This window comes from Eschscholzia californica, unplaced genomic scaffold (assembly GCF_041429995.1).
Source record: "Eschscholzia californica isolate CP2 unplaced genomic scaffold, dmEscCali1.0.p SCAF_2, whole genome shotgun sequence".
In the NCBI taxonomy this organism is placed as follows: Eukaryota; Viridiplantae; Streptophyta; class Magnoliopsida; order Ranunculales; family Papaveraceae; genus Eschscholzia; species Eschscholzia californica.
The window spans coordinates 51,750,570-51,778,354 of record NW_028238309.1 but is presented as its reverse complement, the minus strand read 5'-3'; the positions used below and the strand labels follow the sequence as shown (position 1 = coordinate 51,778,354).

General features: G+C 35.5%; 3 protein-coding genes and 1 long non-coding RNA gene across 10 annotated transcripts; 2 read left to right on the top strand and 2 right to left on the bottom strand.

The window, feature by feature from the left end:
• Positions 1–680: 680 nt before the first annotated feature.
• Positions 681–5,670, bottom strand: LOC147558847 (Tetratricopeptide repeat (TPR)-like superfamily protein). Of its 6 annotated transcripts, XM_086660562.1 has the most exons (5): positions 5,347–5,455; positions 4,198–4,247; positions 3,817–3,883; positions 1,788–3,452; positions 681–1,643 (listed from the first exon to the last, which is right to left on the bottom strand). In XM_086660562.1, exon 4 carries the CDS (start codon positions 3,268–3,270, stop codon positions 1,831–1,833), a length of 1,440 nt encoding a protein of 479 aa, XP_086516688.1. In that variant the 5' UTR covers positions 3,271–3,452; positions 3,817–3,883; positions 4,198–4,247; positions 5,347–5,455; the 3' UTR covers positions 681–1,643; positions 1,788–1,830. The 6 variants fall into 6 exon arrangements, with proteins under 6 accessions (XP_086516688.1, XP_086516685.1, XP_086516686.1 ...); XM_086660559.1 differs by having other exon boundaries at positions 1,788–3,883; positions 5,347–5,476; XM_086660560.1 differs by having other exon boundaries at positions 1,788–3,883; positions 4,194–4,247; positions 5,347–5,460.
• Positions 5,671–6,543: 873 nt separating this feature from the next.
• LOC147558846 (non-specific lipid transfer protein GPI-anchored 12-like) lies at positions 6,544–8,307 on the top strand. Its single transcript, XM_086660557.1, has 3 exons — positions 6,544–7,147; positions 7,794–7,856; positions 8,048–8,307. The coding sequence occupies exons 1-3, from the start codon at positions 6,778–6,780 to the stop codon at positions 8,206–8,208; spliced, it is 594 nt and encodes a 197-aa protein (XP_086516683.1). The 5' UTR covers positions 6,544–6,777; the 3' UTR covers positions 8,209–8,307.
• Positions 8,308–13,598: 5,291 nt separating this feature from the next.
• Positions 13,599–16,026, bottom strand: LOC147558845 (uncharacterized). Of its 2 annotated transcripts, none has more exons than XR_015234447.1 (3): positions 15,685–16,026; positions 14,696–14,835; positions 13,599–14,097 (listed from the first exon to the last, which is right to left on the bottom strand). It is a non-coding gene; the product is annotated as an uncharacterized LOC147558845 (long non-coding RNA). The 2 variants fall into 2 exon arrangements; XR_015234446.1 differs by having other exon boundaries at positions 14,744–14,835; positions 15,685–16,022.
• A 6,280-nt stretch (positions 16,027–22,306) lies between these two features.
• Positions 22,307–26,224, top strand: REME1 (Pentatricopeptide repeat (PPR) superfamily protein). The gene is made up of 3 exons (XM_086660556.1): positions 22,307–22,418; positions 22,528–24,790; positions 25,768–26,224. Exon 2 carries the CDS (start codon positions 22,602–22,604, stop codon positions 24,531–24,533), a length of 1,932 nt encoding a protein of 643 aa, XP_086516682.1. The 5' UTR covers positions 22,307–22,418; positions 22,528–22,601; the 3' UTR covers positions 24,534–24,790; positions 25,768–26,224.
• Positions 26,225–27,785: the final 1,561 nt, after the last annotated feature.

Genomic DNA, 27,785 nt, shown 5'->3' with positions numbered 1-27,785 from the left:
AACAATCTACAAAGAGAAACAAATAATTTCATTTTATCATTACGGGAATGATTGAATCAAGGAAAACAAATTGAAATTTTAAAGACCATTGCCAAAGATAAGATGAATCAAAGCCTTTGAATATCCTCCATTCCTCCCAATCTTCTCTCCCTCCAAACCTTTCGGTTAAAGCTTTCTATCGGATGGGTTTTGAGAACTACCTCAATTTTGTTTGAAAAATTACAAAAATCACCCAAGGCAACTGCCCCTTCTTGCCCTCACATGGGTCCGCCCATGGATGTTGGTTCATTTGATTCAAACAATTCACATTCGGAAGAGTCCGACTCCAACAGTAAAAGAAAAAGACAACCTTCATCTAGTTGGAGAAAGGGCGGCCGCTAGCCAGAAATAAAACGGAAAACACACACTCTTTATATATTCAGCAGTGAAGAACTAGGTTATAGATACTATAACACTAGAGGTGCCAACCATGTACTTTAGGGAAAAAAAGGGAAACAGAAAAATAAATCTAGGGTTTAGTCTGGTAACAATCCCTTCACTGTATATATTTTAGCAGAGATGAGTCTACCTCAAATTTTCAGAGCTAATTCATAAAGAGGAGTTTTGCATCAACAAAAAGTACCTGCATTCATTTTAAGGAAAAAATGGGGAAGAAAGATCAGGCCCTATTGTTTCCAAAATTTGGGGACAAAAAGCTCTGTTTTATTCTTTACTAATTATGAGTTTATATCATTTTATAACATCATCAAAGGATTATCGGATTATCTTAGTAGGTTCAAAAGAACCGTCTAAAAGAGGAAATGAAGAACTTACAACCAAGCTAACCTCGATTTGCTGGTTCTCTCTTTCACTCCGTTCCCACAATTCAACAGTGGTTTCATCATGTGAACTACTATGATCTTCATGAAAAGCTTTGAAGCTCAAGAGAAGTTATCTATCATCCCTGCAGCTTTTCAACCATCAATGGAGTCATTGCTTTCCAACCAGAAGACTGAATCGTCAAGTTCGTTAGAATTCACAGCTGCGCATGCAATTGTTCTTTTACCCAAAATGAATACAGAAAACTCCAACAGATGGATATAGAAATGACACACCATAATCTCTAAAGCGCCTGCAGTTCCGCGAGACTATGAGGATTCACCGAATATCAAGAACCACGAGTTATGCTAGAACTTGAGTGAACTCTGGTTTTCGAAAGTGGATCTTTGCTTGATGTCAATAAATAAGAGGAAGTGAAAACTTCGGAAGAAACTATATACTTCTTTATGGCTCTTGAAGATTCAAGTTCGTCGAATGTCAATAATGTACACACTGAGCTCAATGATCTGATTGCCAAGTTAATCTGTCTCATTGTGAAGGTGGTAAGCAAGAAAAAAGATGAAAGAGAAAGTTTATGGACTTGAATACCAAAAACGGTGTTCAGACGTTGGAGCCATATCTATGGTTTCTTTCTAAGCATCTCTAAGTTTGTTGAAAAGCTAACAACAGGAAGTCTCATTAAAGACATGATTTGTTACATATTGCATTTGTATGCAAGATTTCAGATAGATCTAGCCAAAACCAGATTCCTTTATAACTAGATAGAAGTATATCGGGGACCAGTTTCAAGTGAACCCTCAATCGGCACAAACCCCCTCTTCATCCTACATCCAACACACAAAAAATGCATCTTTAAGCCGATATTGACTTATTGAGCAAATAAAAACTTAATCATATACTTGTTTTTGAGTGAAATATTGTAAATGCATCTAAAGAAACAACACAAGGATAAAGAACAAGTTGTGCACCTGCAGGAATTCCTTGACGGAATCTGGCGAATCTAGAAAGTTTCTAATGCTCCCAAAAAGAAAATCCTCTCTCACGCGTAACTTTTCTCGTTTCAGGTAGTTTACGAAAATCCTTTTCATGAACAGATGCTTTCGAGGAGGAGTTGGTGTTCTTCAACAAGTGTCTATCATCATCTTGGTTGCTGTTCGAATCTAACTTTGGGGACCCTGCCATCTGCTTACCAGATATCCAAGCTTGAAGCATTTCATCTGTCTTTGGTTCAGGCTCAAAACCTTTCCCTTTCATCTCTTGATAGTATTTAGAAGCCTCTTCCAACTTCCCGTTTAAAAAGAGCCCATGTACTAGAACTATGTATGAGCTTCGATCAGGGCTTAATCCGTTGTCACCCATCTCATTCCACAACTTGAAAACATTTTCAATCTGGCGCCAGCGGCAAAATTTCCTGATCAACATGATATAAGTATCATAAGTTGGAGGGCAACCCATCGTTTTCATCTTTATTAATAGCTCAAATACATCTTCACCAGTCTTAAGAATGCCAAAAAAGGCATGGTAAGTCCTAATAGATGGTGAAAGACCCCTTTGTAACATCTCATCAAAGACCAATTTTGCTTCATCAATTCTACGAGCCTTGCATAGGGGCTTGATCAACGAGTTGTAAGTAACAACATCCGGCTTGAAACCTTTCTCCTCCATTGTCTTCAGAAGATTGCGAGCTTCTTTTACGAGTTTACCCTTTGCCAGAGCATAGATAACAGCATTATAAACCTTCTTATCCGGATTAACACCAACTTCCTTCATCTGATTAAATAATTTGAGGACATCATTAATATTACTAGCTTTTGAGTAGCATGATATCATACTAGAATATGACACAGCATCTTGAGTGATATTTCTCCTACTCATCTCCCTCCAGAACCTCTTCGCCTCACGTAGATTAACAACCATATTGCACCACCCATTAAGGACGATGTTAAAACTCTTCGTATCAAAAGGAAACACTTTCTCGTTGCAGAACATTAAGTGTTCAGCATCTTGAACATTCTTGTATCGACAAAGGGCACTGAGAAGGTCTTGAAATTCCTCAATTCCAACACTGAATTTAAAACGTTTGAAAGCATAAAAAGTGTTGATTGCCTTAGCTACATCGTGAATAGCGCAGTATTTTCTTATCATTATTAACAGAGTTTGAGGAGTCACCATCGATGAGCCAGTTGTACCCCTTCTCATCTCATCAATCAAATTCCATGCTGTATCAAACTTCCGCATCTTCCCAAGAATCGAAACCATCGAGTGGTATTCACGTAATGAATGAGCATGATGCTTCCCAGCCCAGAGGAAAAATGTATACGCTGCTTCCCAATCATTCCGAACCCGAGAAAGAACTTCTACAACCAACTCTGATGATGAAGCTATACCACATTGCTCAAGCTTTTGTTTTGCTTCTACACCATTACTACCAAAATTCCGTAAAATACCCATAACTTTCTCTACATCTTTAATTATATTCTCATCTTTAACAGCCAAACCTCTATTTTCGATATCATCATCATCCTCATTATCAATATCACTTTGATCACCATTTTCTTGTTGAATCACATTAGACACACCGGGAATTTCAGAAGTAGAGGTGAAAGAAGAGAATTGAGAGGCTAAACCAATACCTGAAAGACTCGTGAAAAATTCAACTCTAGAAGGTACTTCATATGTTTCAACGGCGTTCAGAATTTGAGCAGGTCTAAAATTTGATGGTTTAAGTTGGGTTTGGAGGAAAAGGGAAACAAATGCATAGTTTGACCTTCTTCTAAGAGTCCACATGTTGTCGACTAATCTTAGGTACACAGGAACTAAATCTCTAAAATCTTACAGTACAAACTATAGTGGAAATATATTCTGAAGTACTCTAGCATTCTAACTTCCGCTTACTTGTGATGTCATGATACATTGTTCAATATAAAACTTGTAAGCATTTGAAATTGATGAATTGTGGGAAAGTCGGACTTGTTACTGAGATAATTTGCCACTCACCTAATGGTTTCTGAAGTTGGATATTCTCCCTCTTCGCTTAAATCAATGAGTTCCCGCGGATTACCCTCTGGAGTAAAGAAATGTAATAGCATATAAGAAATAAGAGAATTATTACAACTTTAGGTTGAATAGAGCAGAGCGAAGGTTAATTTAAAAAACAAAGTAATGCCTTGTTCTAATGATTTCCGAAATTTCTTTTTTAAACTTAACCTTTTCAAATTATAGGTCATCTCGTCGTAATTCTTTCAGCTTATTTTATTTTACTATGAGCATGTGAGGGAAAAAATCAAAACATAATAACATTTTGATCTCCCAAGAAAACGGATTGCATTTCTCTTGGTGAATGAATAATAGAAATCTAGCACCATTTTACTTACTTACATATAACAAATGAAGACGAATCTAACTCCGAAATGCATTGTCCATAAACCCTAGCATTTTCATTTGGTTGAAAACAAATATATCACAATAACATAAAACCTAGAGCCACATGAAGATGACTTATTTAATCAATACTTCAATAACAAAATCATTAGTATATCGATTTTGACAAGCAAAACATCATAAAACTAATTGAATAAATCCTTTGGTATATCTAAGAGCGTCAAGAAGTTTATTATTACCTACATTGATTCTCTAAAGGTTTGATAACCAGTGTGAATGAACACCAAAGTACCAATCAAACTCGATGACTCTCTATACTTTCTATCACTCGTAACCCCGCCCCTGTCTCTCACTCCCTCAATTACAATGAGAAAAAAGAGTTCAGCTTTTGTCCCATTTCTCTCTATCTCCTCACCCTTTAAGTCTAACGCCACAAACAGGACTCCCTCCCACTCGCTTAACCTCCACCTTTCTTTTTTTGTTTTCATTTGCTATCTCTGTTTGCTCACTTATTCAGTTTATTACCTCTATCTATACTAGCCCACGCCCCAATGGACGGAGTGGTTTCCATTTCTCGATTCTCGACCCCAACTTACACATTGTAAAGTGGGTCGGTGGCACTAATTGTTGTTTGGTGCTCCAAACAGAAGTTGATGGCCTCTTTTGGAGCACTGAGAACCTCTACTAACAGAGGTCCCTTTTAATAGAGTGGAGTAGAATGGAGGTGAGAGAGATTGAAGAGTCTCATTGTCCTTTATCTCTTTCACCTCTTCTTCTCCCCTCTCACCGACGATCTCTTGAAACCCTACTGTTTTTCTTAACACTAACAATGTCTATTAAAGGAGTCTCAAATTTAGTACCACTACTACTACTATCATGATGTCAAACTAATTCGGAAAACGAAGAAACCCCATTTTGTACAACTAGTGGGTCATGATCAAAATTGGGTTTTAACAATCAAGGGTTTGGATGATTATGAGTGCTCTCATTGGCAGAACCCATTTTAGAACAAAACATAATCAAAATTAAGAACCCTAAAAAAACAGAAGAGTACCCTTTATAAATCAAACGAGCTAAACCTAACCGATAGCATTAATAATATAAAAGTTTGTGATGAATTCAAATAAGATTGGATATAAAACTTACAGTGACATTGAGAGAGAGAGAGAGAGCTATTGAATTTGTGAGTGAATGTGTGGGGTTATAGAGAGGGAGAGACAGTGAGAAAGGTTGGGCGTGTAGTGAAATTTTTGACGGTTTGGGGAGCAAGTGAAAATGTTGGAAAATTATTAGGGCTAGTTCCCCTTTACCCCCCAACATGTGACCAACTCACTTCTTTCGTCCATAACATTTGACCAACTTCCATTTTGGCTCCCTTTTCGGTTAGAAATCTACTAACTTCGAGTAAGAGTTACTTGTGGAAGTGTCATTTTGTGATCACTGGCCTTTAAAACAAAACATCTCTTCAATAAACACTTCGTCTTCGTTTTGAAATAATTTTTATGGATGCATTCTCTTTTAGTTGCATCTTGTATTTTTGTCAATTTTGTGTTTTCTCAGTATTGTGAGCTTGTCAATTAAGGAACAAAACACAAACGTCCGTCGGTAAAGTTTGTTCAGAACAGAAAAACATCAACAATCAATAGAAAATTTAGCGCATTCGAAATATGTGTAAGTGTGTAACCAATACTTGAGGCACATTTCAAATATCCGCTTCGTACATTTGAAGATATTAGAATATCCACCAATGTCCCTGTCCATTTCCCTTAGCGCCCCTTAATCCCTACAAACATACACATAGAGCTGCCCCAATAAATTCTATTTTCGAATAGGTTACTCTTACTTTAATAAGATTATTACTTGCAAGAAATCTCCTATTAATGATGCACCAAATATACTCATTGCTGGTAGTTCCTATCTTATATGAACTTTGTATGGACTCATTCTGATAAAATTGGGTTGGTTGTAAAGTAAGTGAAAATTCATTTTTTTTCCCAAACAACTTCTTAATTAACAAAATATTACTCTTTCCCTCTTCAAGTCTCGTATTTGTGAACACGTAAAGTCATTTAACCTGGTACGTAATTGGCATCACTTATTTTGGAAGCTAAAGAAACACTTTTGCTCTACGAAATATCTTAAATTGACATTCTACGTTTTCGAAAAGAACCAATTTCAGACGAAAATATAACATAAAGTACAGGTAGCCATTAAAACCTAATACCTATATCGGGTAACGACAACATTATTTTACCGGTCTTATTGATATATTATATTTCCCACGAACAGTCATGTGCAGATAGTATATTTATTATTGAGTGTTGATCAAACGTTGTTGTTAACTTGTGCGTCGATATTATTTTTTATTGGTTCTACAGGATTTAAATGTTTATAGTACCACGGTTTTTCTTCAACTAGTTCGGATATATTTTGTTCTTAATGTAATCAATAAGTTGATGATCAAATCTTTTTACCTATATATTTGGCTTATAAAAGTTATTGAATATTGAGATCCAACTTTTTAAGTAATCAAAATACCCAAAAAAGACCACCACCCAGAACAAACAAAGAAAGAAAATGGGTAGTAAAAGAACTGTGATCACCTTGGTTGCCTTAGCAATATTAACCTTTGTTTCATTAACATCTGCTAGTGTGTCAGTGCAGAAACCAATCCCTGTTTCTCTAGGGGCTACAAAATCACCAGACTGCTTTGCTGCAATTTTAAACATGTCAGATTGTCTTTCCTATGTTGTAGCCGGAAGTAAACTGACAGCACCGGAGGAAGGGTGTTGTGGGTCACTTGCCGGACTCGTCGAAAGCTCTCCCATATGTTTGTGTCAATTCTTTGGTAATCCTAGTAGTTTGGGAATCAAACTTGATGCCGAAAGAGCGGCTAACCTTCCTAAAGTTTGCAAGGTTGATACTCCTCCTGTGAGTCTCTGTACAGGTTAATATTCGTCCTTTCTTGATCAGATTCCTTCACTTGATTTATTTTTATACTTCATTTACAGTCATTACGAGATTCGTGGATAAATATGTCGTCTAATTTGTAAAAAATAAATTGTCAGACACTTATGTGTCTAAAGAATTATAGAGATAGAGAGGCAAGGGAGAAACAAAAGATCTAGGTTGAGTAGGGTGGAAATGATAGATGTATTTGTCAAAATTTGGGGCGCATTTGAAGTAGAGTCACTAAAAGTGTTGTCCATGAGGTTGTGACTGGTCACGGTTTCATGGCGAGTCACAGTCCGTGGAAGATAAAGTTCGTGTGTTTACGAGTTCGGCATTGTCAACTCCCACCAAGTCCAATCCCACCAAGTCCATTCCCGGTCAAATCATATGGTTGCTAGTTGTTACTCCAAGATGCAATTAGGTTAACATATTCCAAACTCGCCCCGTTTACATCCCTAGCTAGTTTGTATGCACAAACCTATTATGACTCCACAGGACTCACTTATTTAAAAGTATATCCTATTCGATTTGTGCATATTGGGTTAAGTCCTCTAGAGGAAAACGGAAAGTTGTTGATAATTACATCAAGGTCCCTTCAATAATCACCATTACTAAATTAGCCATTAATAATTTTATTTCAGCTAGTGGAATCCCAATCCCAGGTGATATTTCACCAGCGGCAAGTGAAGGACCAATTTCCCCAGGTATGTTGCTTCAAATTAAGATAATACAGTAGTATTGTCGTAAATACATGCAAAACTAGGTTTATACCATAATCTGAATTAAGAGTTCTCTCTGTGTGTAAAACCATATCATTAGTAATATTTGTTTAAAATTATCCCAAAGAAGATTTTGTTTATATTAAGATAATAGCATAATCGGTATTCCTCGGCAGGACCAGGACCAGGGCCAGAACCTGCTTCATCGATAGCACCAGACACGATGCCGCCTTCTTCAGAAGATGGAAATAATGGTTATTCCTCTACCGCACGAAACTCTATTAATCTCTTCATTGCTGGAATATCTACCGCCATCTTTACCACCTTCTTCTTCTAATCATAAGGGTTGGCTTAATTGTTAAAGATTATTAAGGGAATTTATTGCGAGTATTTGTTATCTTTATTGTGTAAAAGTGTTGTAATATTTAACTAATGGTAACTAAGAGGGTGTTTGATTTTTTAGCACTTGTAAGTGCTAGCACTTACTAAGTGATTATCACTTAGTAAGTGATATCACTTGTAAGTGCTATGGCGTTTGTTTTCCATCATTTCTAAGTGTTTGATTTTTGTTTTTATGTTAATTTTAAATGTCATAAAAATGAGAAATTGTCTATTTTGACCTTAAAGTAGTTACATTTTAGCATTTCAAGCTAATTCATTATGCTCGCGAGTTTGGATACAAGATAATTACGATTTATAAATACTTTGTGTTGAAAAATATTAACCTCAAATAATTAAGAATTATGAACGAGAAAAAACTTACGTTGCGTTATGGAGTTTGGGTGGTTCCGTGATTAATGAAGGAAGAGATGGGAAAAAATTAGAAGAAAAGTTTAGGTGAAGGATGAGTGAAGAAGGAAAAAAAGTCATCGCTAAAGTCATAAAAAGATTTTTTACTTATCAATTATTTAAGATTTTCTCTTTAGTTATAATTATATTGGTAATTATTATATTCGAAGAAGGATAAAAATGTCTTTTTTAGCACTTAGAAAGTAAGTGCAAAAAAATAAGCTCCAAGTTGGAGCTTACTTTTTTGCACTTACTTTGACATCACTTACAAGTGATATTCACTTATTAAGTGAAAAATCAAACGGCCTAAAATTGCCGGCCCGCACTTATTAAGTGAAAATCACTTAATAAGTGCGAAAATCAAACACCCTCTAAAACTCAAGTTCTTATTCTCTCTTTTAACAAAAAAAAAAAAGTTCTTATTCTCTGATATGGTTAATATTTATTATATAAAACAAATTGAAAAGTGTTGACTAAGACAAATATTGAGATAAATCTGGCCGTCCATTCCATATCAGCATAAATCACCACAATATCTATTATATAAAACAGGTTGAAGAATGCTGACTCAGACAAGTATTGGAATAAATCTGTCTGTTCGTCCCATATCAGCACAAATCACTATAATAAAATATAACAACAAAAGTCACGATAAATCTTGGCCACCCAAATGAGCTTTCTTCAATCAAAACGGAGCATTTCATTTATCTTCTTCCACTAAAGTTGATTAATATTATTTTTACAATAATGAGAAGAGTTAGATTCGTTTCATTTTTTTTCTTCTTGAAAATCTATAATATCAAACCCACTGATAAATCATAGTCGTTTGAAATTCAATTTGAGACGTTCAAAATCTTGGATAAACAACCCGTCTACCTAACCCGACTGGGTCACATCAACCCGGTCCATTAGATTAAGAGTTTTTTAGATAATCATTGTTTGATATTAGATAAGTTACGATCTTGTTTATATAGTTTAAATCTAAATTACTACTTGTATAACTAGATGTAAACGTTGTCAAAAGAATAGATGTAAACATTGTCAAATAAAGATATAATGGAAAATTATTTATGAAGAACACCATTTCTCTCTCTATACCTCTCGGTTATACATCTCACTCTCATTCCATCCGTCTCACTTAGTTTCAGATTTCACATGGTAAGAAAGCAAGGTTTCTTATTTTCTTGATTTTTTTCTTTTTGAATTATGATTATGTCGATTTTACTTTTGATATTGTCACACACTCTACAAATCCTTTCGCTATTTTTGATGTTCATCACTCAGATTCGCCAACGATCTGAAGGAGATGTCTTTTGACCAAAGATGCAATGCGAGCAATTTGTCAGATAAGACAGTTGATGAAGAAGATCATCAAGTCCGGACGACTTAGGGATCGTAGTGTTTAGCTATAAATCAACTACGATCTTCGGATTACAAGCCAATTCGTGGCTAACTTTGCTTGGATTCTACACCGGGTTACACCAAAGAGCGTCTACTTGATGGAAAGATATGACCAGAGGGATGAGACATGTGTACACGGATTAGATCCGGAAATATGTTCAAAAGGCCTAGAGAAAGCCAAGGCAAAGATAGTACGCAACCCCGAATTAGAGGGTATTTGGGTCGGGGCTTAAAAGGGTTGTAAGGGCCCATTAGTGGGCCGGCCAGATCTGCCCTATAGGGTTAGTATTGGCCGGCCACAATAGTTGTATAAGAAAATAAAAACTAGTTTCTATTTTCTGTAAATCCTAAACCTCCTTCTGTTTTAGTCTTTTAGGAAACCTGATTAGGGTCGGACTCTAACTTTGGGATTCTATATCTAGTCTAAAGAAGAAGGTGTTCTTCGTCTAAAGTTATAGCTAACTCAAATGTGGGAGATCAAGTTGATTACTCGGGTGTCTGATCAAGTAGAGGAGCTACAGTTGGAGCTTTTGGTCTTCTTATTTAACTGGAAAGGTTCGAGGGAAAAATAGCGATGAATGTAACAATCTCTATTTACTTAGTTCATATTTAGCTTATGCATGAGATCATGGGGATACTAGAGTTAGACATTAGATGTCTGAGATTCCGCTTAGAACACTAGGAGACACCATAACTCAATACGATCACCTTGATTGCCCCACTGTTAATTAAGCAAAGACAACTATGTTCTTGGTCTTATAGGATGAAGATGGGCTTAAGAGTCAAAGATAAATTTGACTTCGTTGATGGTATTATATATCCCGGAATCATCATCTCCTTCTGAATTGCACGCTTGGGAACGTTCCAATGATTTGGTTGCTAGTTGGCTAGTAATTCTGTTGCAACGGATATACGTCAATATATTCTTTATGAAGAGTCTCCCAGTGATATGTGGCAAAATTTATGTGGCAATTTTCACTAAACAAATGCACCTAAGATATTTCAACTTAAGTGTGTCATCTCTTCACTCAAACATGATGGTTTGGATGTCATGAAATTCTTACCAGGACTCCATGATCGTTTCCGACTATTCCTAACCAAATCCTGTTGATGGATCCCTTCCCTACTCTCCTGAAAATCCATAGTCTCGTAAAACAAGAAGAGAGTCAATAACTCTCATGTGAATCTAATTTGTATATTTTTGCTAATTTTATCGTTTGTATAACAATAATAAATTTAACCTTCTCAAACCATAGATGATGTACAAATCTGGGATTTCCGTTAAAAGAAAAAGCCTTTAGTTGCGAATAAACTCTTTTGCTTATGTAATTTTAGACCTACCTTCACAAAATCTCAAATTTGCCTTTGTAAATATTAAATCATTTTGTCTCTTTAAATTTAGAATAATGTACATGTATGTCCGTTGCTCCACAGTTAGACATTAGGTAGTCTAAATTCATTGCATTCAATTGGACTTAAACTCCTTTATAAAAAAAAAAATAGATCTAAGAACTATATCACAATTTATAAACATTTTTAGTAACACATGAGAATGTAAAACAGTGGAATGGATAAATATAAATATTTATAATATAATATAATTTATTTATTTATAATGTACATATATATTTATAAATTTAGTATTTATATATACTGTTATATTTATATTTTTATAAGTCAAACTATGTAGGTAGTATGTGAGACACTAAAGTTTATAGGTAAGTTTATATATGAAAAATACTATTTTAAGTTGATTAAGATTGAATTTTTTATAAAATGTTTATTAATAGTTAATAACACAAGCGTAAGCAAAAGAATATAAAAACTAGGAGATTAATATAAGAAAAAGTATAATCATTCCCTACATCACCCTTTATCTTTTCTTTTGTAATCTTAATTAGTTTTTCCTTATTCATAATACAAGAATTAACTATTTTACTTGTTTTTCTTCATATATTTTAGTTGTTGATTTTATTTTTTTTATTTTAGACCAAATTCTTTCAAGTGTTTGGAACACAGGGAGTGATAGTGTGACTATATTTGAAATGGACTTCTTGGTTGGTTGCAATGTGGGAAACAACTTTATACAATTTCTCCTCTATTCATTTTTTTCATTCTACTACGTTCCTTTCTTAGTATGAATGTACAGAATACCAACTAGGATATCGTATGAAAGAGAATTTCTAGATGTAGTCAGCGATTTTTCAGTTGACGTAACATCTCTTGACTAACTTGCTTATGTAGCGCAATTGCACATTGTGTTTTGGACATAGATTTCTTCCATTTTCAGACTCTACAACATCTAATGAGGATGACCCAAACATGGGATTCAACGATGTCGATGTTACGAAAAGGCAAGGACACAATTTGGAGGGGTTTTGACTGGTCACTAGAAGAAGGTTGTTATTGCAATATGAAAAAGAGTACTCCAGTTGCCCAAAAACTGCAAATTATGGACGAATTATATCATTTGGAAAAAATACAATAGGTACACACTATCATCCGATATTAAGAGAACATATTTTACGGTACAATAAAACAGAAGGAAAAAAACGCTGACCGGGACAACATCCTCTTTTTTTTTTTTGAAACCGATTACATTGTCGTACAATTGGCATTGAATACATCAAAGATGTGATAAGCTTGCTACCCGCCCACTCAAACTCTAAAATATAATCATTTTTAAAAATATATAGAATATATTTAAAATATATTATCAAAATTTAAATTTTTTGTCTAGAAATTCTTATTCAAAATTCTTATCAAATTTTTTTTTTTAATAAAGGATATTGTCTAGAAATTCTTATCAAAAATTAAAATATAATCATTTTAAAAAATATATTAACGTATTTAAAAAACTAACTGTGTCCTTCTTAGAAATAGAATGACGTATTTAAAAGAAAAGGTAAACAAAAGAAGAGGTAATTTCTATAAAGGTCAAAAATAATATTGAAAATGAGTAGAAAAGCACAAAACATGTGAGAATTATTATTCAGGTCAAAAAGTGTGCAAATACTAAAATACCCTTTTTTGTCATTTTGTGTAACTAAATTCTTTTATTTTTCTTTAAATTTTAAATCGATATAACTTTGGTTTGAGATGTCGGATTTCTATAAAAATTATATATTTAGAAATGATTTTTCATTAGCTTTCTAACAAGATCCACTTTCAATATTTTTTTTAAAAAACCCAGAAAAAAACGGCGTTTTTTCCTTTACGTTTTTCTGCAAACTTGTTTGCAACAATCTGTTATGCAAACGTGTTTGCGACAACCTGTTATGCAAACGTGTTTGCGACAACCTGTTATGCAAACGTGTTTGCGACAACCTGTTATGCAAACGTGTTTGCGACAACCTGTTATGCAAACGTGTTTGCGACAACCTGTTATGCAAACGTGTTTGCATAATGTAAGTGTTTGCAAAATATAGATTGCAAACATGATTTGCAAGCTTTATTGAATATAATCTTTAATTGCATATCTTGCAAACTCGATTTGGAAATCGAGAATATAAACTAAGAGTATGTATTTACAAAATCTTGAGTTTAGAATTGATTTCATCATTCATCATATAAAATTCATGAAGCCATTGTCACTGAAAAATACTTATATGCCAACACAAAATAGTAGTTACATTTGGCCTATTTAGTTCCGTTTGGTTCATCATCCATCGGGATTAATAGTATACCCCACAGTCGCTATCATCACCACCTCCTCTTTCTGGGTGAATCAACGGGATCCTGCCAATGTTCCATTTCCACAATTCGACACATTTGGCACATCATCAATGCAGATCAATAGTACACCACCTCCTGCAACTACCAATCCAATTATAAGTGGCAATGTTCCTCCATTTAGTTTTGAGTTGGTCACTTCTAACACAAATATCAATCATGAAATCTGACCTCTTCTATTGACTAAACTTTAAATGAAAAACAAGATAGTCTCTTATTTGTTCTTGACTGCTTTTATTATTTATGAGTGCGAGGACGATACGTTGCGTAGTCCATGGTTCTTGGTGCTTAGAATGGGATGCATCTACATGTGAAAAGAAAGCATTATTGGCACAAGATTGGAAATACAAACAAGAACCAAGAAACGGAAACAAGAAAAAAAAATTAATATAGTAAAAAAAGAAAGGATCATAAAAACAGGTCGGATATGAAGTTAATTTCATACTCAGTTTGGGTTTGTGATTTTTTTACTGCCCCTGATCAAGGGTTTGAAGTTTCGTTGTCGAGCACAACCTAGTAGGAAGCAACAAAGGTCATACATTTTCACACAAGTCTGTGGTAGAACCGTCAAATATATAGGAAAAGTAACGAAATTATAGTGAAAATCGGGAAGCAAAATTTATGCAAGATGTAATATATAATACAATTGGTATTCGGGAAGGGTTCAAATGAAAGCTAATTGACATCTATAAACAAATTACAGAAGTATAGTTTCATATATTGTTGTGATAAAAATTGACTATTTTCATATATTATCACTACAACCTATAGACTACTAATAAAGAGCTTGAGCTTATTCAACAGTGACTTAGTATCCTACTAGGCCAGAAGCTATTAATAATATATACGTACATTGTAAGTCTACTAAGATCTTAACAGTGTGTGAGATTTGAGAATACCACCTAATAATTGCAACCAAAATTAGATTTAGGAAGTTGGGAATGGGGTACCTTTGAGCTTGCACATGTCTGAACGTCCAAAAGTTGTTTCGCCTTTAACTAAAACTTTATGATTCTAGAGTTTCAGCCAGCCACAGTGGTACCTGAAAGAAAACAGAAAAACCAAGACATTTTAGTATTCGTATATTTAATGATAGCATATGTATAGTTCGACAGTGTGGGTAAGCATTAAAGGATTCAAAACAGATAGAGTAAGTATAACATTATGATTGTCCTCCCCGTAAACACGGACTAGAACGAAATATCCTTAAATTTCTCGATGACGCTACCAACTGATAACAACCTTCTCGATAGCATAAAAATGGACTTTAAGTGCCGTTTGGAGAAGGAAAGTTGGGATTATATTTTACTTCCAGTAAGTACTCGTAATCACTTGATTATGAGTTTTGAGACTTCTAGATGCATCTCAAGTTTAGATGTTTGTTCTAAGTTTCATACACAGAGACTCAGACTTTGGTGTTGAAAACTTGTTTGGCGATACCGTATATACGACTTTTCATAATTGTAAACCTAGTTTACAGTCATCAAAACCTTTTTTTTCTTTGTCCTGTAACTAGGATTTCAAGGATGACAAACCAATTCCAATCAAAACAATCAAAGTGAACAAACTGATTCCTTTCAAGAAACTGAAAATATGAAACAAAAATATCCCAACCATGAGCAGTACCAGTTCGTTTAGTGTAAGATTTATCCTTAAATTAACATAAAGGGTTCAAAGATTTTGAAATCAAAACAGCTAACATAAAGAAATTGATAGATAAACATAAACTCTTTTCTTATAGTGAATATAAACCCAAATTCCTGCTAATGATAGATATAAAAAAACAAAGAGAATGTAAAACCTAGGAAGAACAGTTTTCCCACAAATAAAATCCATTACTTTTTTTTTGATGAAATAAAATCCATTACTTTCCCATCAAGATCATACATACCGATTTAACATCCATCAAAACTGAAGTTGAGTAAAACATTAGCAAAAACCAATGGAAGATACATTGGTTGCCGAGTTTTAGATCTAGAGACCAAATTCTCATCTTCCAACAGTAGAAGATCGATCTGAAGATGGACACCAAATTCTAGAGTGAGAAAGAAACAGTGAAAGCTAAGATGCTGCTGGTGAGGAGGAGTATGGAGATGAAGTTTCAGGTGTTAAAGAAATTCAATTGAAGGGGAAGAAGAAGAAAAAGAAAAACCCTAAAATTTTGGTTTGTTTTTTGGGAGAGAATGAATATTAGTGAGTAGGGTATTTTGGGAAGGAAAAAGATAGAAAATGACCTGATTCTTAATTACCCATATTATTTTAAACCTTATGTGTAATTACCCTTAGGTGTCGTTTGGCAACCAAAAGTAGAAGTACTTTTGCTTGTAGTAGAAGTTCTTTTGCTTTAAAAAAGTAAAAAAGTTTCAAAAGTATATTTGGCAAAAATGTTACTTATAAGTCAAAAAGTTAGTTTGGCAACTCAATTTACTTTTGATAATTTTATTTTTCTTTTTAATAGAGATAGTTGATTTTAATTAAATTTATTTATGATTTCCACGATTACTCTTGTATGCGAAGTAGTGGTGATATTGGTGGTAGTGGTGGTGCCATGAAGGTATGGTTCTGAGGTGTGCTGGTGGTTGAGGTTTGATGGTGGTGGTAGAGAGGTATGATGGTGACAGCGGTGGTGGTGGAAGTATGATGGTGGCGATGGTAGTGGAAGTATGGCGGTGGTGGAAGTACGGTGGTGGTGATGGTTGGGATACGGTGATGGTGGTGGATAAGGTATGTGAGTGATAGTGACGGAGTTATGGTGGAGGTGATACGGTGATGGGGTAAAGGTGGTGGATTAGATATGTAGGTGGTAACGATGGAGGTATGATGGTGGTGGTGAAGGTATGTTGGTGGTGGTTGTGGCGGTGAAGGTACGGTGGTCCTGGTGGTGGTGGCGTTGAAGGTACGGTGGTGGTGGTGTTGGTGGCGGTGAAGGTAAGGTGGTGGTGGTGAAGGTACGGTGATGGTGGTAGTGGTGGAGCTACAAAGTGGTTATTGTCGAGGTGTGGTGGTGTATGGTGGTGGTGGTGGTTAAGGTGTGGTGGTGGTAGTTGAGGTAGGTGGTGGGGGAGGTGCAATGCTTATTGTGGTGGTGGTGAGGGTAGAATGGTATGGTAGAAGTTTAGTTGTGGTAGTGGAGCAGAGATAGACAAAAAAAATTCGTCAAGTAAAATTCATGCATGTCTCAAAGGAAAGTTACTTTACTTTGAAGTCAAAAGCTAAAAATTTTAACTAAAAAAAAAAGTCAAATTTTAACTTAAATGAAGTCGGTAATTTTTGCGTACCAAACTAGCTTTTCGATTTTTCTACTTAAATAAGCAAAAAAGTAACTTATTTTAGTGTTGCCAAACGACACCTTAATATTATAACAACTTTTAGTTAATTGAAAAAGATGATGGCTTTTTTAGTTATTATGATATTTTTCTCAACCCAAATAGCTATTTTTCCACAAAAGAAATCGCAAGGGTTAAGAAAAAAATTGAAATCTCTCCCTCTCTCTAAATAAAATAACTAATTTAAGAAAAAAGAAAGAACAGAAAATAAACAATATGTAGAATATCAAAAAGTTACGGAATTCACAATATATCAATCATAAATATGGAAAGTTAGGTGACATGTTTGGGGGGAAGCGTCTAGAGCGATACTATAGAACGCCTATAGACGCACTGGGTAAAATTTCGTCAAATTTAATTGATACAACTATTCATGCCTTAAAGTTTGAGATATATACCCTAGTCTTGAATTTGTGGATTCCAGTTTGAACAATACATAATTCTTGTGCTCTTAGGCATACAATGGGCTATAGTCATCCTGCTATAAAAATAAACAAATTTTTTCTCATTTTCTTCTATAGATGATTGTATGTTTAACATTAGACGTTCACTTACACCGGCCTAACATGCTAATTGGATTTTTAAGAAAGTTGTGACGCGTGGATATTTTAGTTCAGGTTAGTTTTTATTTAGATATCGTGCTTACCATTCTTTTTGTATATAAATCCCTAACTGGTGATTCTGTCTTGTTTCTTAGGTTGAGACTTGTTTTCTTATTATTATCTTACCCATATTTTGAACTCTCTGAAATCTTATAAGTTGTAATTGTGGCCGATGGTTGCTCCACGCTCAAGTAATATGTCGCCAGGCAGAGGGTTGGTGGAAAGACCAAATCCAGGGATGAATAGAATTTCTCAACTATATATAATATTCATAATAAAAATATATATTTGTCTCTCTTTGCTTTGTGAAACAACCATAAAATTTTTATACAAAAATTTGTATCACCTTTGATGTTAATGATGCATTAATCTACCATTCTAATTTTTAGAAAGAGGACAATAAGTTTATAGAGAGAGAAAATTTTTTTATTTGAAATTGTCAACGGGTTGAAGGGTCCGACCCTTTACACAACTAATGAGTCATAAAATGACAAATGAAACAATAAGAACTTATAAAGAAACATATCAATCAGCAAATTAAGTATGCCTAATTCTAATTACACCCCTCTGGTCATCTCTCACTAGCTTCTTTAATTCCTCAGGCATTGCTTCTGGGGTCATCTCAATCATTCCATTTGCGGGCTTCATTTTTGAGAGGTAATCTGCTGCCTGGTTTATTTCCCTATACACGTGCATAATAGAACACTCTTCGAATTGCTCCCATAATAATTTGATTTCTCGGACCAATCTCTTGATCTGCCACGGTGGTGGTTTCTCTGGGTTTGTGAGGATAGAAACAGTAAGCAAAGAATCTGTTGCTATCTTGACCCGAGTTCTACCATATTTCAAAGCCAATTGGAGCCCTAACCGGACTCCATGCATTTCATGAGTTATTACTGACTCTCTCATTGTAATGGCTGCAGCTGCGACAATCGGATCTCCATTATAATCACGCAATATAGCACCATGATTAGCAATGCCTCGCTCGTTTACATGTAGTTGCAATTTTCATGGTGAGTGGGAGTGTTAGATTCCAACGATCCATGATTAGCAATGCCTCGCTCGTTTGGGTTGCTTTCTGTTTCCATGATGTCACTTTAATCTTGACCGCTCTTATCACTTCCTTTAAGGTCTCTCTGTTCGACCTTTCCTCGCCTCTAAACACCCTGTTATTTCGTTCCTTCCATATGTAGTAAATATATGTTGTAAACACCAGTCCTCCCATTCGGCCAAGGAGTGAGTTACCCTGAAATGTGTCTACACACCAATTAATTTCCTCTACCCAATTACCTGAGTGATTGCGTTGTATGCCCATCATAAGCAATAGTTCTGTCCACACAAAGATCGAAAAGGTACATTGGAAAATAAGATGTTCGTCTGTCTTCACTCCCAAATGACAAAGCGGGCAATGCTCATCCATTTCTAAACCCCAACCCCGCAATTTTGTTTTTGTTTTCAGACCTCGCTTAAGTGCGATCCAGGCGATAAATGAGTGCTTGGGAACTCCCTCTTTACACCAAACTAATTTGGACCACGGTTGTCGAATACCTCTTCGCCTAATAGCGTTATAAGTGTCCCTTACTGTATATTCACCTGAAGATGTAACCTTCCATACTACCTGGTCATGCTCCAAACTCCCCATATCTATATTCTGCAGTTCATTAAACACCTCACGGAAAGCACGGCTAACTCGGTCAGGAACTACCCAATTGCCATTAATAAGAAAATCGGACACTCGGGCATCTTCTCTTAGTTGGGAAGCAAATCGTTGATTCGTTTTGAAATACTCGGCCAGCGACCCTAACGGGTGCCAAATATCTCTCCAGAAGTAGGTATTCCGGCCATCATGAATAAGGTACTGGACTAACTCTTCAGCCAAACCTCTGCTGCCCAAAATACGTCTCCAACACCACGAACAAATATAGAGAGAGAAAAGATAAGTGGGAGGAGAATAGGAAGACGAAAGAGAGGAGAGAAATGGTGGTGGTCGGAGGTGGTAACCAGAGACAAAGAAGAAGAAGTTCTGTTGCTTCGAAAAAATTGACAAAATCTATAAATTCTCTTCAAATTTTTAAATCCAGAAAATTTGACAGAATTTATAATTTCTTTTTTAAAAAAAATCGAAAGTAGGCCTGACAAACGGAGTTAGGGACCATGAACCCGTTCCATCATTATTTGATAGAGAATGTTCCCCTTTCTTAGATTTGCTCTTGAGTTTTTTTTTTGAATTGTTTTAAAAGGATAGTACTGATAGTTGACTTGTTCTTGAGTTTTCACCTTTTGCTTCCGATTTTTAAAGGCAAATAGTTAAAAGATTTTCTCGTAGAGCACGTGAGCATTGAGCCTACCTCGGAAAACCTTATTGTTTTTCCAAAACGTTGACCTCTATAAATATAAATTTTTATTCCATTGTAAAAGATTTTGATTTCTCTGTATTGTGATACGATTTTATATGTTCTAAAAATATGAACCACATATAAGAACAAAAAGAATTTTGTTTGTTTCAACTAAAAACAAAAAAAGAAAGAAGAAGAATTTTGTTACGTTTTTATTTGCTATTCCATTATTTGGTAATAGATAGTGTATAGGGCAGTTTTAAAGGCCCTCCTATAAGTGTTATAGACGCCTCCCTCAAGGCAAATTTGATAGGGAGTTTGAGAAGGAAGGAGGCACCTATAACACTTGCACAGTGTATAGATGCAAGGTATGTTAAGCAAAACATAATAAAAATACAGAAATTCTAATTGGATAATAATGTAATTGCAACCAAAGGTGTTGATTTTTAAGCATAGAAGTAACAGGATCTTTTTTTATATAACAAAATATGAGTTTTTTTTTGGTTGAGGTACAAAATATGAATTTGTCAAGGGAGATCTCAAGGTTCACCAAAGATGTGATTTTTGTAGTCCAAATTGGATAACACACGAAATTGGGCCACAAGTCCAAATTTTTAAGACTTTTAAGTAAAAAAAAAAGACATTATTAGAGCTAGTTTATTATTCATCACCAAAATATGAGTCTGTGAAGGGAGATCTCAAGGTTCACCATAGATGTGATTTCTGTAGTCGGAATTGGAAAGCAGACGAAATAGGGCCAAATGTCCAATTTTAAGACTTTTAAGTGAAAAAAGAGTTTGCGAAGGGAGATCTCAAGGTTCACCATAGATGTGATTTTTGTAGTCGGAATTGGAAAGCAGAGGAAATAGGGCCAAAAGTCCAATTTTAAGACTTTTAAGTAAAAAAAAAGGACATTATTGGAACTAGTTTTATTATTCATAATCACATGGCACGATGTGTAATAGCTATAACTAATACGAGCAGAGCAAGAAATGCGTAAGAGAGCGAATCAAAAGTCATTTTACTCAACATTCAATAGGTTGCAAATAATAAATATAAATACAATCCAGTGACAATCGCGAGCATATATCAACAACATTCGAAAATTACTTCTTCAATTTCGACACATCAAATTCAACTTCATTTCAAGGAAGGGCAAATTGGCAAAATGAGCTCGCACCCATAAATGCAATAAAACATTTACTGTTATTCCTGCATTGTTGTCGCAATTGTAACAATTGTAATAACTCTATGATTCATTAATGTGATTATCCTTTGCAAAAAGTAAATAAATAAAAGACAGATTATTTGTTATTTAGATGAAAATCCATCATCTATATTTGTTAGATTGTAAACCAAAAAATTTGTATTTTATTTAGTTAAAAATTGAGTTAATTCCTATATGACCCCCTACTTTGTGACCAGCTTCCTTTATGGCTCTTTTTTTCGTAAATTCAAATATGGCCCCCTATTTTCAAGTAAATGTCATTACTACCCTTCTTAATTCTAAATTTGAAACATTAAAAAAAAGTTATTTCCACCTCACCACTCTTTCTCTCCACCTCATCTCTCCCTACACCTCACCCCTCTCTCTCTCTCTCTCTCTCCAATTCACCTATCTCTCTCTCCAACTCACCTCTCTCTCTCTCTCCAACTCACCTCTTTCTTCTCCGGCAAGGTCGCCGGCCGGAAAATTTTCCGACCAGCGACCTTCAAACCTAAAAAAAAAAAAAAAAATCTTTCTCCTCTCTCTCTCTACTTTTTTTTAAATCTCTACACTCTCTCTCTCTAAAAACTCCGACGAAGGGTTTCCATTCGCCGGAGGATCTGTTCACGAAAGGAAACTCCCTTCGCTGAAGTTTTTAGAGAGAGAGAGTGGAGAGATTTTTTTTAAAAAAAAAGATTTAGAGAGAGAGAGGAGAGAGAATTTTTTTTTTAGGTTTGAAGGTCGCCGGACCTTGCCGGGGAAGAAATTGGTGAGTTGGAGAGAGAGAGAGAGGTGAATTGGAGAGAGAGAGATAGGGGTGAGGTGTAGGGAGAGATGAGGTGGAGAGAGAGGGGTGAGGTGGAAATAATTTTTTTTGATGTTTTAAATTTAGAATTAAGAAGGGTAGTAATGACATTTACTTGAAAATAGGGGGTCATATTTGAATTTACGAGAAAAAATAAGCCATAAAAGAAGCTGGTCACACAGTAGGGGGCCATATAGAAATTAATTCTTAAAAATTTACTGTTTTTTATAAGTTGTCGCAAATCTTTTGCAAATGAGTTGTCATATTTTTGCAAGCATTTGCCACAATTTTGCAACGAGTTGCAAATAGAAAAAATTGAACAAAAAGAATGATAGAGACTTGGCACGATGTACTTTGTTTTCTTGTTAATCTAGTATATTGTAAGAATGTTTTAGTTTCTTAATATAATATAATATAAGAGGTTCTGTTTCAACACCATTAAAAAAAAAAAAAAAAAGTTTCACAAAGATTTCCCCAAATAAGTATTAAGCATCTCTCTTCAGCGGTTTGGTGTTTCTCGATTTACAAGCCCATGTATTCCCTCTTTAATTCCATCAAACCACCTGCATCCCCTTCCATTCTATTCCCTGTTTTACGTTCATTTCTTTTTCTCACTACCCAATCTTCTCTTTCTTCAACTCCTCCTTCCACAACCCTGATTGATGATTTTTCCAGATTCTGCTATCAAAAAGACCTACCCAGAGCCATTAAAGCTTTGGGTTCTCTTCAAAATCATGGAATTCGAGCAGACTCCATTACTTATTCAGAGCTCATCAAGTGTTGTCTCGCTAAAGGTGCCATTGAAGAAGGCAAGATGGTTCACAAGCACCTTTACTCAGATGGGTACCAACCCAAAATGTTTTTAAACAACATTCTACTCAATATGTATGTAAAATTCAACCTCGTGGAAGATGCAAGCAAGTTGTTTGATCAAATGCCTGAAAGAAATGTTGTTTCTTGGACTACAATGATTTCGGCTTATTCGAACCTAAAGCTCAATGAAGAAGCAATGAAGTATATGATTCTTATGAACAGGGAAAGTGTGAGACCAAACATGTTTACTCACTCTTCTGTTTTGAAAGCTTGTGATAAGCTAGAGACTATCCTTCAACTACATTGTGATATAATTAAGAGTGGATTAGATTCTGATGTATTCGTTCGAAGTGCCCTGATTGATATTTACTCAAAATGGGGTGAAGTGAAAAATGGGTTTCGGGTTTTCAATGAGATGATCACTGGGGACTTGATTGTTTGGAACTCAATTATAGGTGGTTTTGCTCAGAATGATAATGGTGATGAAGCTCTAAATCTATATAAGAGTATGAAGCGAGCTGGTTTTCCTGCTAATCAAGCTACACTTACTAGTGTTTTGAGAGCTTGTACTGGTTTAGTACTATTAGAACTAGGCAGACAAGTTCATGCTCATGTCGTTAAGTCAGAACACGATCTGATTCTTCATAATGCGCTTCTTGATATGTATTGCAAGTGTGGGAGTTTAGAGGATGCAGATTCTGTTTTCATGGGGATGCCAAAGAAAGATGTGATTTCTTGGAGCACCATGATTGCAGGTTTGGCACAGAACGGGCGAACACACGAGGCACTAAAGTTATTTGAATCAATGAAAGTTTCAGGAATTGCTCCCAATTATATTACTATAGTGGGAGTCTTGTTTGCTTGTAGCCATGCCGGTCTTGTTGAAGAAGGATGGTATTATTTCAAGTCGATGAAAAAGCTTTTTGGGGTTGACCCGGGAAGAGAACATTATGGATGCATAGTTGATCTTCTCGGAAGAGCAGGGAAACTTGACGAGGCTATCGAGTTCATACATGGAATGGATATTGAACCAGATGCAGTTACTTGGAGAACTCTATTAGGAGCATGTAAAGTCCATCGAAATGTCGATATAGCAACTTATGTGGCAAAACAAGTTTTAGAACTTGAACCCCAAGATGAAGGAACCTATATATTGTTGTCTAATATCTATGCAAATTCACAAAGGTGGGAAGATGTTGCAGAAGTGAGAAGAAACATGAGAGATAAAAGAGTAAAGAAAGAACCAGGTTGTAGTTGGATTGAAGATACCAAAGAAGTTCACCTATTTGTTGTTGGAGATAAATCACATCCCCAAATAGATAAGATCAATAGGGAACTGAACTTGTTGATAAAGAGAATTTCAAATGTTGGTTATGTCCCAGACACGAATTTTGTATTGCAAGATCTTGAAGGGGAACAAAAGGAAGAATCACTTAGTTACCATAGTGAGAAGCTGGCTATTGTATTCGGGCTTATCAATCTACCGAGAGAGAAGCCCATTAGAATCATGAAGAACCTTAGAATCTGTGGTGATTGTCATGCATTTGCGAAATTTGTAGCCAAGATTGAGAACAGGCATATTGTGATTAGGGACCCTGTTCGTTATCACCATTTTAAAGATGGAGTTTGTTCTTGTGGGGATTATTGGTAAGGGAAAGTATAGAGCTTTAATTCAACTGACAAAATGAAGATCAAGCTCGAAGTTTATTTATTTTATCAGGGAAGTAGGAGATCGTGAACCTATGATTGGGCTATATTCGGACATGATTTATGACAAGGACAATATCTCTTACCCTGGAGTAAATTATACGATGAGGCTAATGCATCTCGTGAATATGAGTGATGTCATTGCTGTGCACCTATATCTTACAACTTGTCTTTGGAAGCTTCATTCCCTGCTGGTCCAAGGTACAAGTCTATGTTATCGTGATTGACTTGTATACCTAATTAAAAACCCCGCCTTGTTGAGGAACTGTCGACACAATGAAAGAACATTTCTTTAATTATTTGTAGCTACGAGAGCCTCTAGTATTTTAGGGTGCATATTTCTAAGAAAACTCGGGTAACAAGCGCTAGCATTTAAATGCACCCTCCTATATATATATGCCAAACATTATGGCTATGGGATTGGAACTTGGATGAGCAATTATAACCTCACCTATATATTTGTCAGTTATGCATCCTTGAATCTTTATAACAATACTAACTCTAAAAATCATGTTCATTTCGCATGTCAGTTTACCCAAGAAGTACTGAACCAAAACAAAACTAGAAGCAATTGAGTTCTCCATATAAATATCAGGAAGATTGTCAACACAGAGGCCACAATTCACGGCAGCGTAAGGGTTAGGATTTCTTAGATATTAATAGTCACAATTAGTTACTTAATTGCACAAAAGAAAGAAGCGAAGGTTAGATCTTTAATTCATGAAGAGCTCAAGTAATAGATGAAATCTGTTTAAGGTTATAGTTGGCATGTTCATATGATTAGAGAGATGGGTTCACTTTAGTTTTACCTTATGCATACCTGATATTCACTTCAGTTTTCTCTCATATTCTACAGTTGATAATTATGTAAACTTGTCTTTCGTACTTACTGGATATTTGGACGATCTTAACACGAGGAAAGAACCCTAGGAACAAATTGTTGGATGATCTAGAATGCTTGAGTAGCAACATTTGTCTGTTGTGAAAATCTCGAGCCAAATATAGGCAGAGTAGAAAAGAACTGCATAACCATTGTCGACTAAGGTTCATTAGTTCTTATAATTAACAAAAGAAGTAGAAATAATTCTTCCCATGTGCTATTAAAAATATATTTTGATTAATTTAAACATTGATGTTCGTACTCTGACCTATCATGTTGTGTGTGGTATTATATGCAGGTACGAGCTAGTTTAGTTGGTAAAATATGTCTGAAAGAAGTTGCGGGAAGAAAGACTCCATCTAAAGGAGGTGATTTATCATGAAGTTCAGTATATATATAGGGTGCCTCTATAGTCTCCCAATTTTTTTGCCCTTAGCCCACTCCTCTCTTGGCACTCGCCGTAGGCTTTAGACTGGGCCTAGTCCGTGTTGTTCAAACCCAACATGGACTAGGTTCTGTCCGAGTGCCCTCGGACTCCCCGAATCTGTGAGGTGCTAAGAACAAGGGCTTGCCAAGAGTAAGAAAAGAGAGGTGCTATAGAACTGAAATTTTGACCCAATGATATTTCCTCTAGTCTTTCCAAATATGTAAATTGGAATTAAGCCTGTCCAACAAACAGACAGAAAATGTAATTTAAAGTCACTCAGACAAAAGAATCTGACCAGACAGTTCAGAAATTCTAACCTTTTCTTTTCCTTGTTGGTTTCTTGTTTTCTTTACTGCTTTTGAGATTATGGATAAGGAAGAGGGTTCATATAATGTGCAAAAACTAGAAAGTGAATATTGTATGTTCCCCTATCATAATTTGAGCAATACTAGAAAAGGTTACATATCAAGTCTACCACCTAAACAAAATCAACGATCAATTTTTTCTATCTTGATCAACTGTTTTACTTTTCTGATGGACGATTGATTTTTACTTGAGTCTGGTGTAGATATATTTTCGTAGTATCTTCTATCATTTCTTTATGATTCAAGGATGTTGATACCAAGCAAGCCTTTGTTGTAGTGGAAACTTAACTTTTAGTAAGTTTCCACTAAAATTAAGAAAAAATATCTACGTCTGAAAAAAATGAAATTTATAGTAACATGTCGTGTAAACCTAAAAAAATGATTTATCAACTTGAGCTTTGGTTAAAAAGGATTTATCAACTTTTTATAGGCTTTAGCTCCCTATGACATTTTCGTAAATAATCTAATACAAGAAAAAAGACGAAACTGACCTTATTACAAACTAGATCGCAAACCAGTTTGCAAACGAGAGTGCAAACCAGTTTGCAAACGAAATTGCAAACCAGATTGCAAAGTGTGTGCAAAGTCATTGCAAGGCAAATCATATTGCAAAGCAATGCAAACAAGATTCAAAGCTCTGCAAACCAGATTGCAAAGCAGTGCAAACCAGTTTTCAAAGCTCTGTACACCATATTGCAAAGCAGTGCAAACTAGTTTGCAAAGCTCTGTAAACCAGATCGCAAACCAGTTTGTAAAGCTTGGCAAGCTAAGATTCTAAGGTCGGCATTAGAAATGGGAGTGCTTTTAGAATTGTCCTTCAAGACTATTTCCAAACTATATATGGGGTCTAAAAGGACAAAAAGATAACTTGTCTTTTTGACAAAAAAACATGAAGACCTCCCGCCCAATTTCCTGTAACTAAAATTAAGTCGGATGTGATGATGTCACATCTCGAAAGGTAAAAATGTAAACTACATGTACGGTGGGACTTGTGGCGGGTTCATACCAGCTATGTCGGGTGCATAAAGGTTGTGTTAGACGCACGTGGGTACGCCAGGCGGGAATGGAATATGTCACGCGGATTACATACGAGATGTTTCAAAATATACTGTAATCACCCTTGTGGTAGTAACAAGGCCGGGTAGATATAATCCCTGCACATACAGATTCACGCCGACTCCCTCTCACGGATTCACGGTTTGATCATTTTTATTGGTTGAACAAGGCGGGGGTAAATATTGTCCCTGCACGGACAGGAGGTGCCACCGTGTAAAGCACAACTTGAAAAACTCGAGCCACCATAAACTTACGTGCACCAATGAGAAATAGTGCACATGCAATTTAGACGGCTTAGGCGGCGGCTACGGACGAGGAAGCCGTCTTCTTAACTTTGATTAGCTCACAAAAGGTAAATGCTAAAGTAATACTGGTACTAAATTTATCAAAAATATTGATCAAAAAAATTTAACAAAAATATTACAATAGAAAGGACAGTAATACCCTTCTCGACCAAATACTGCCAAC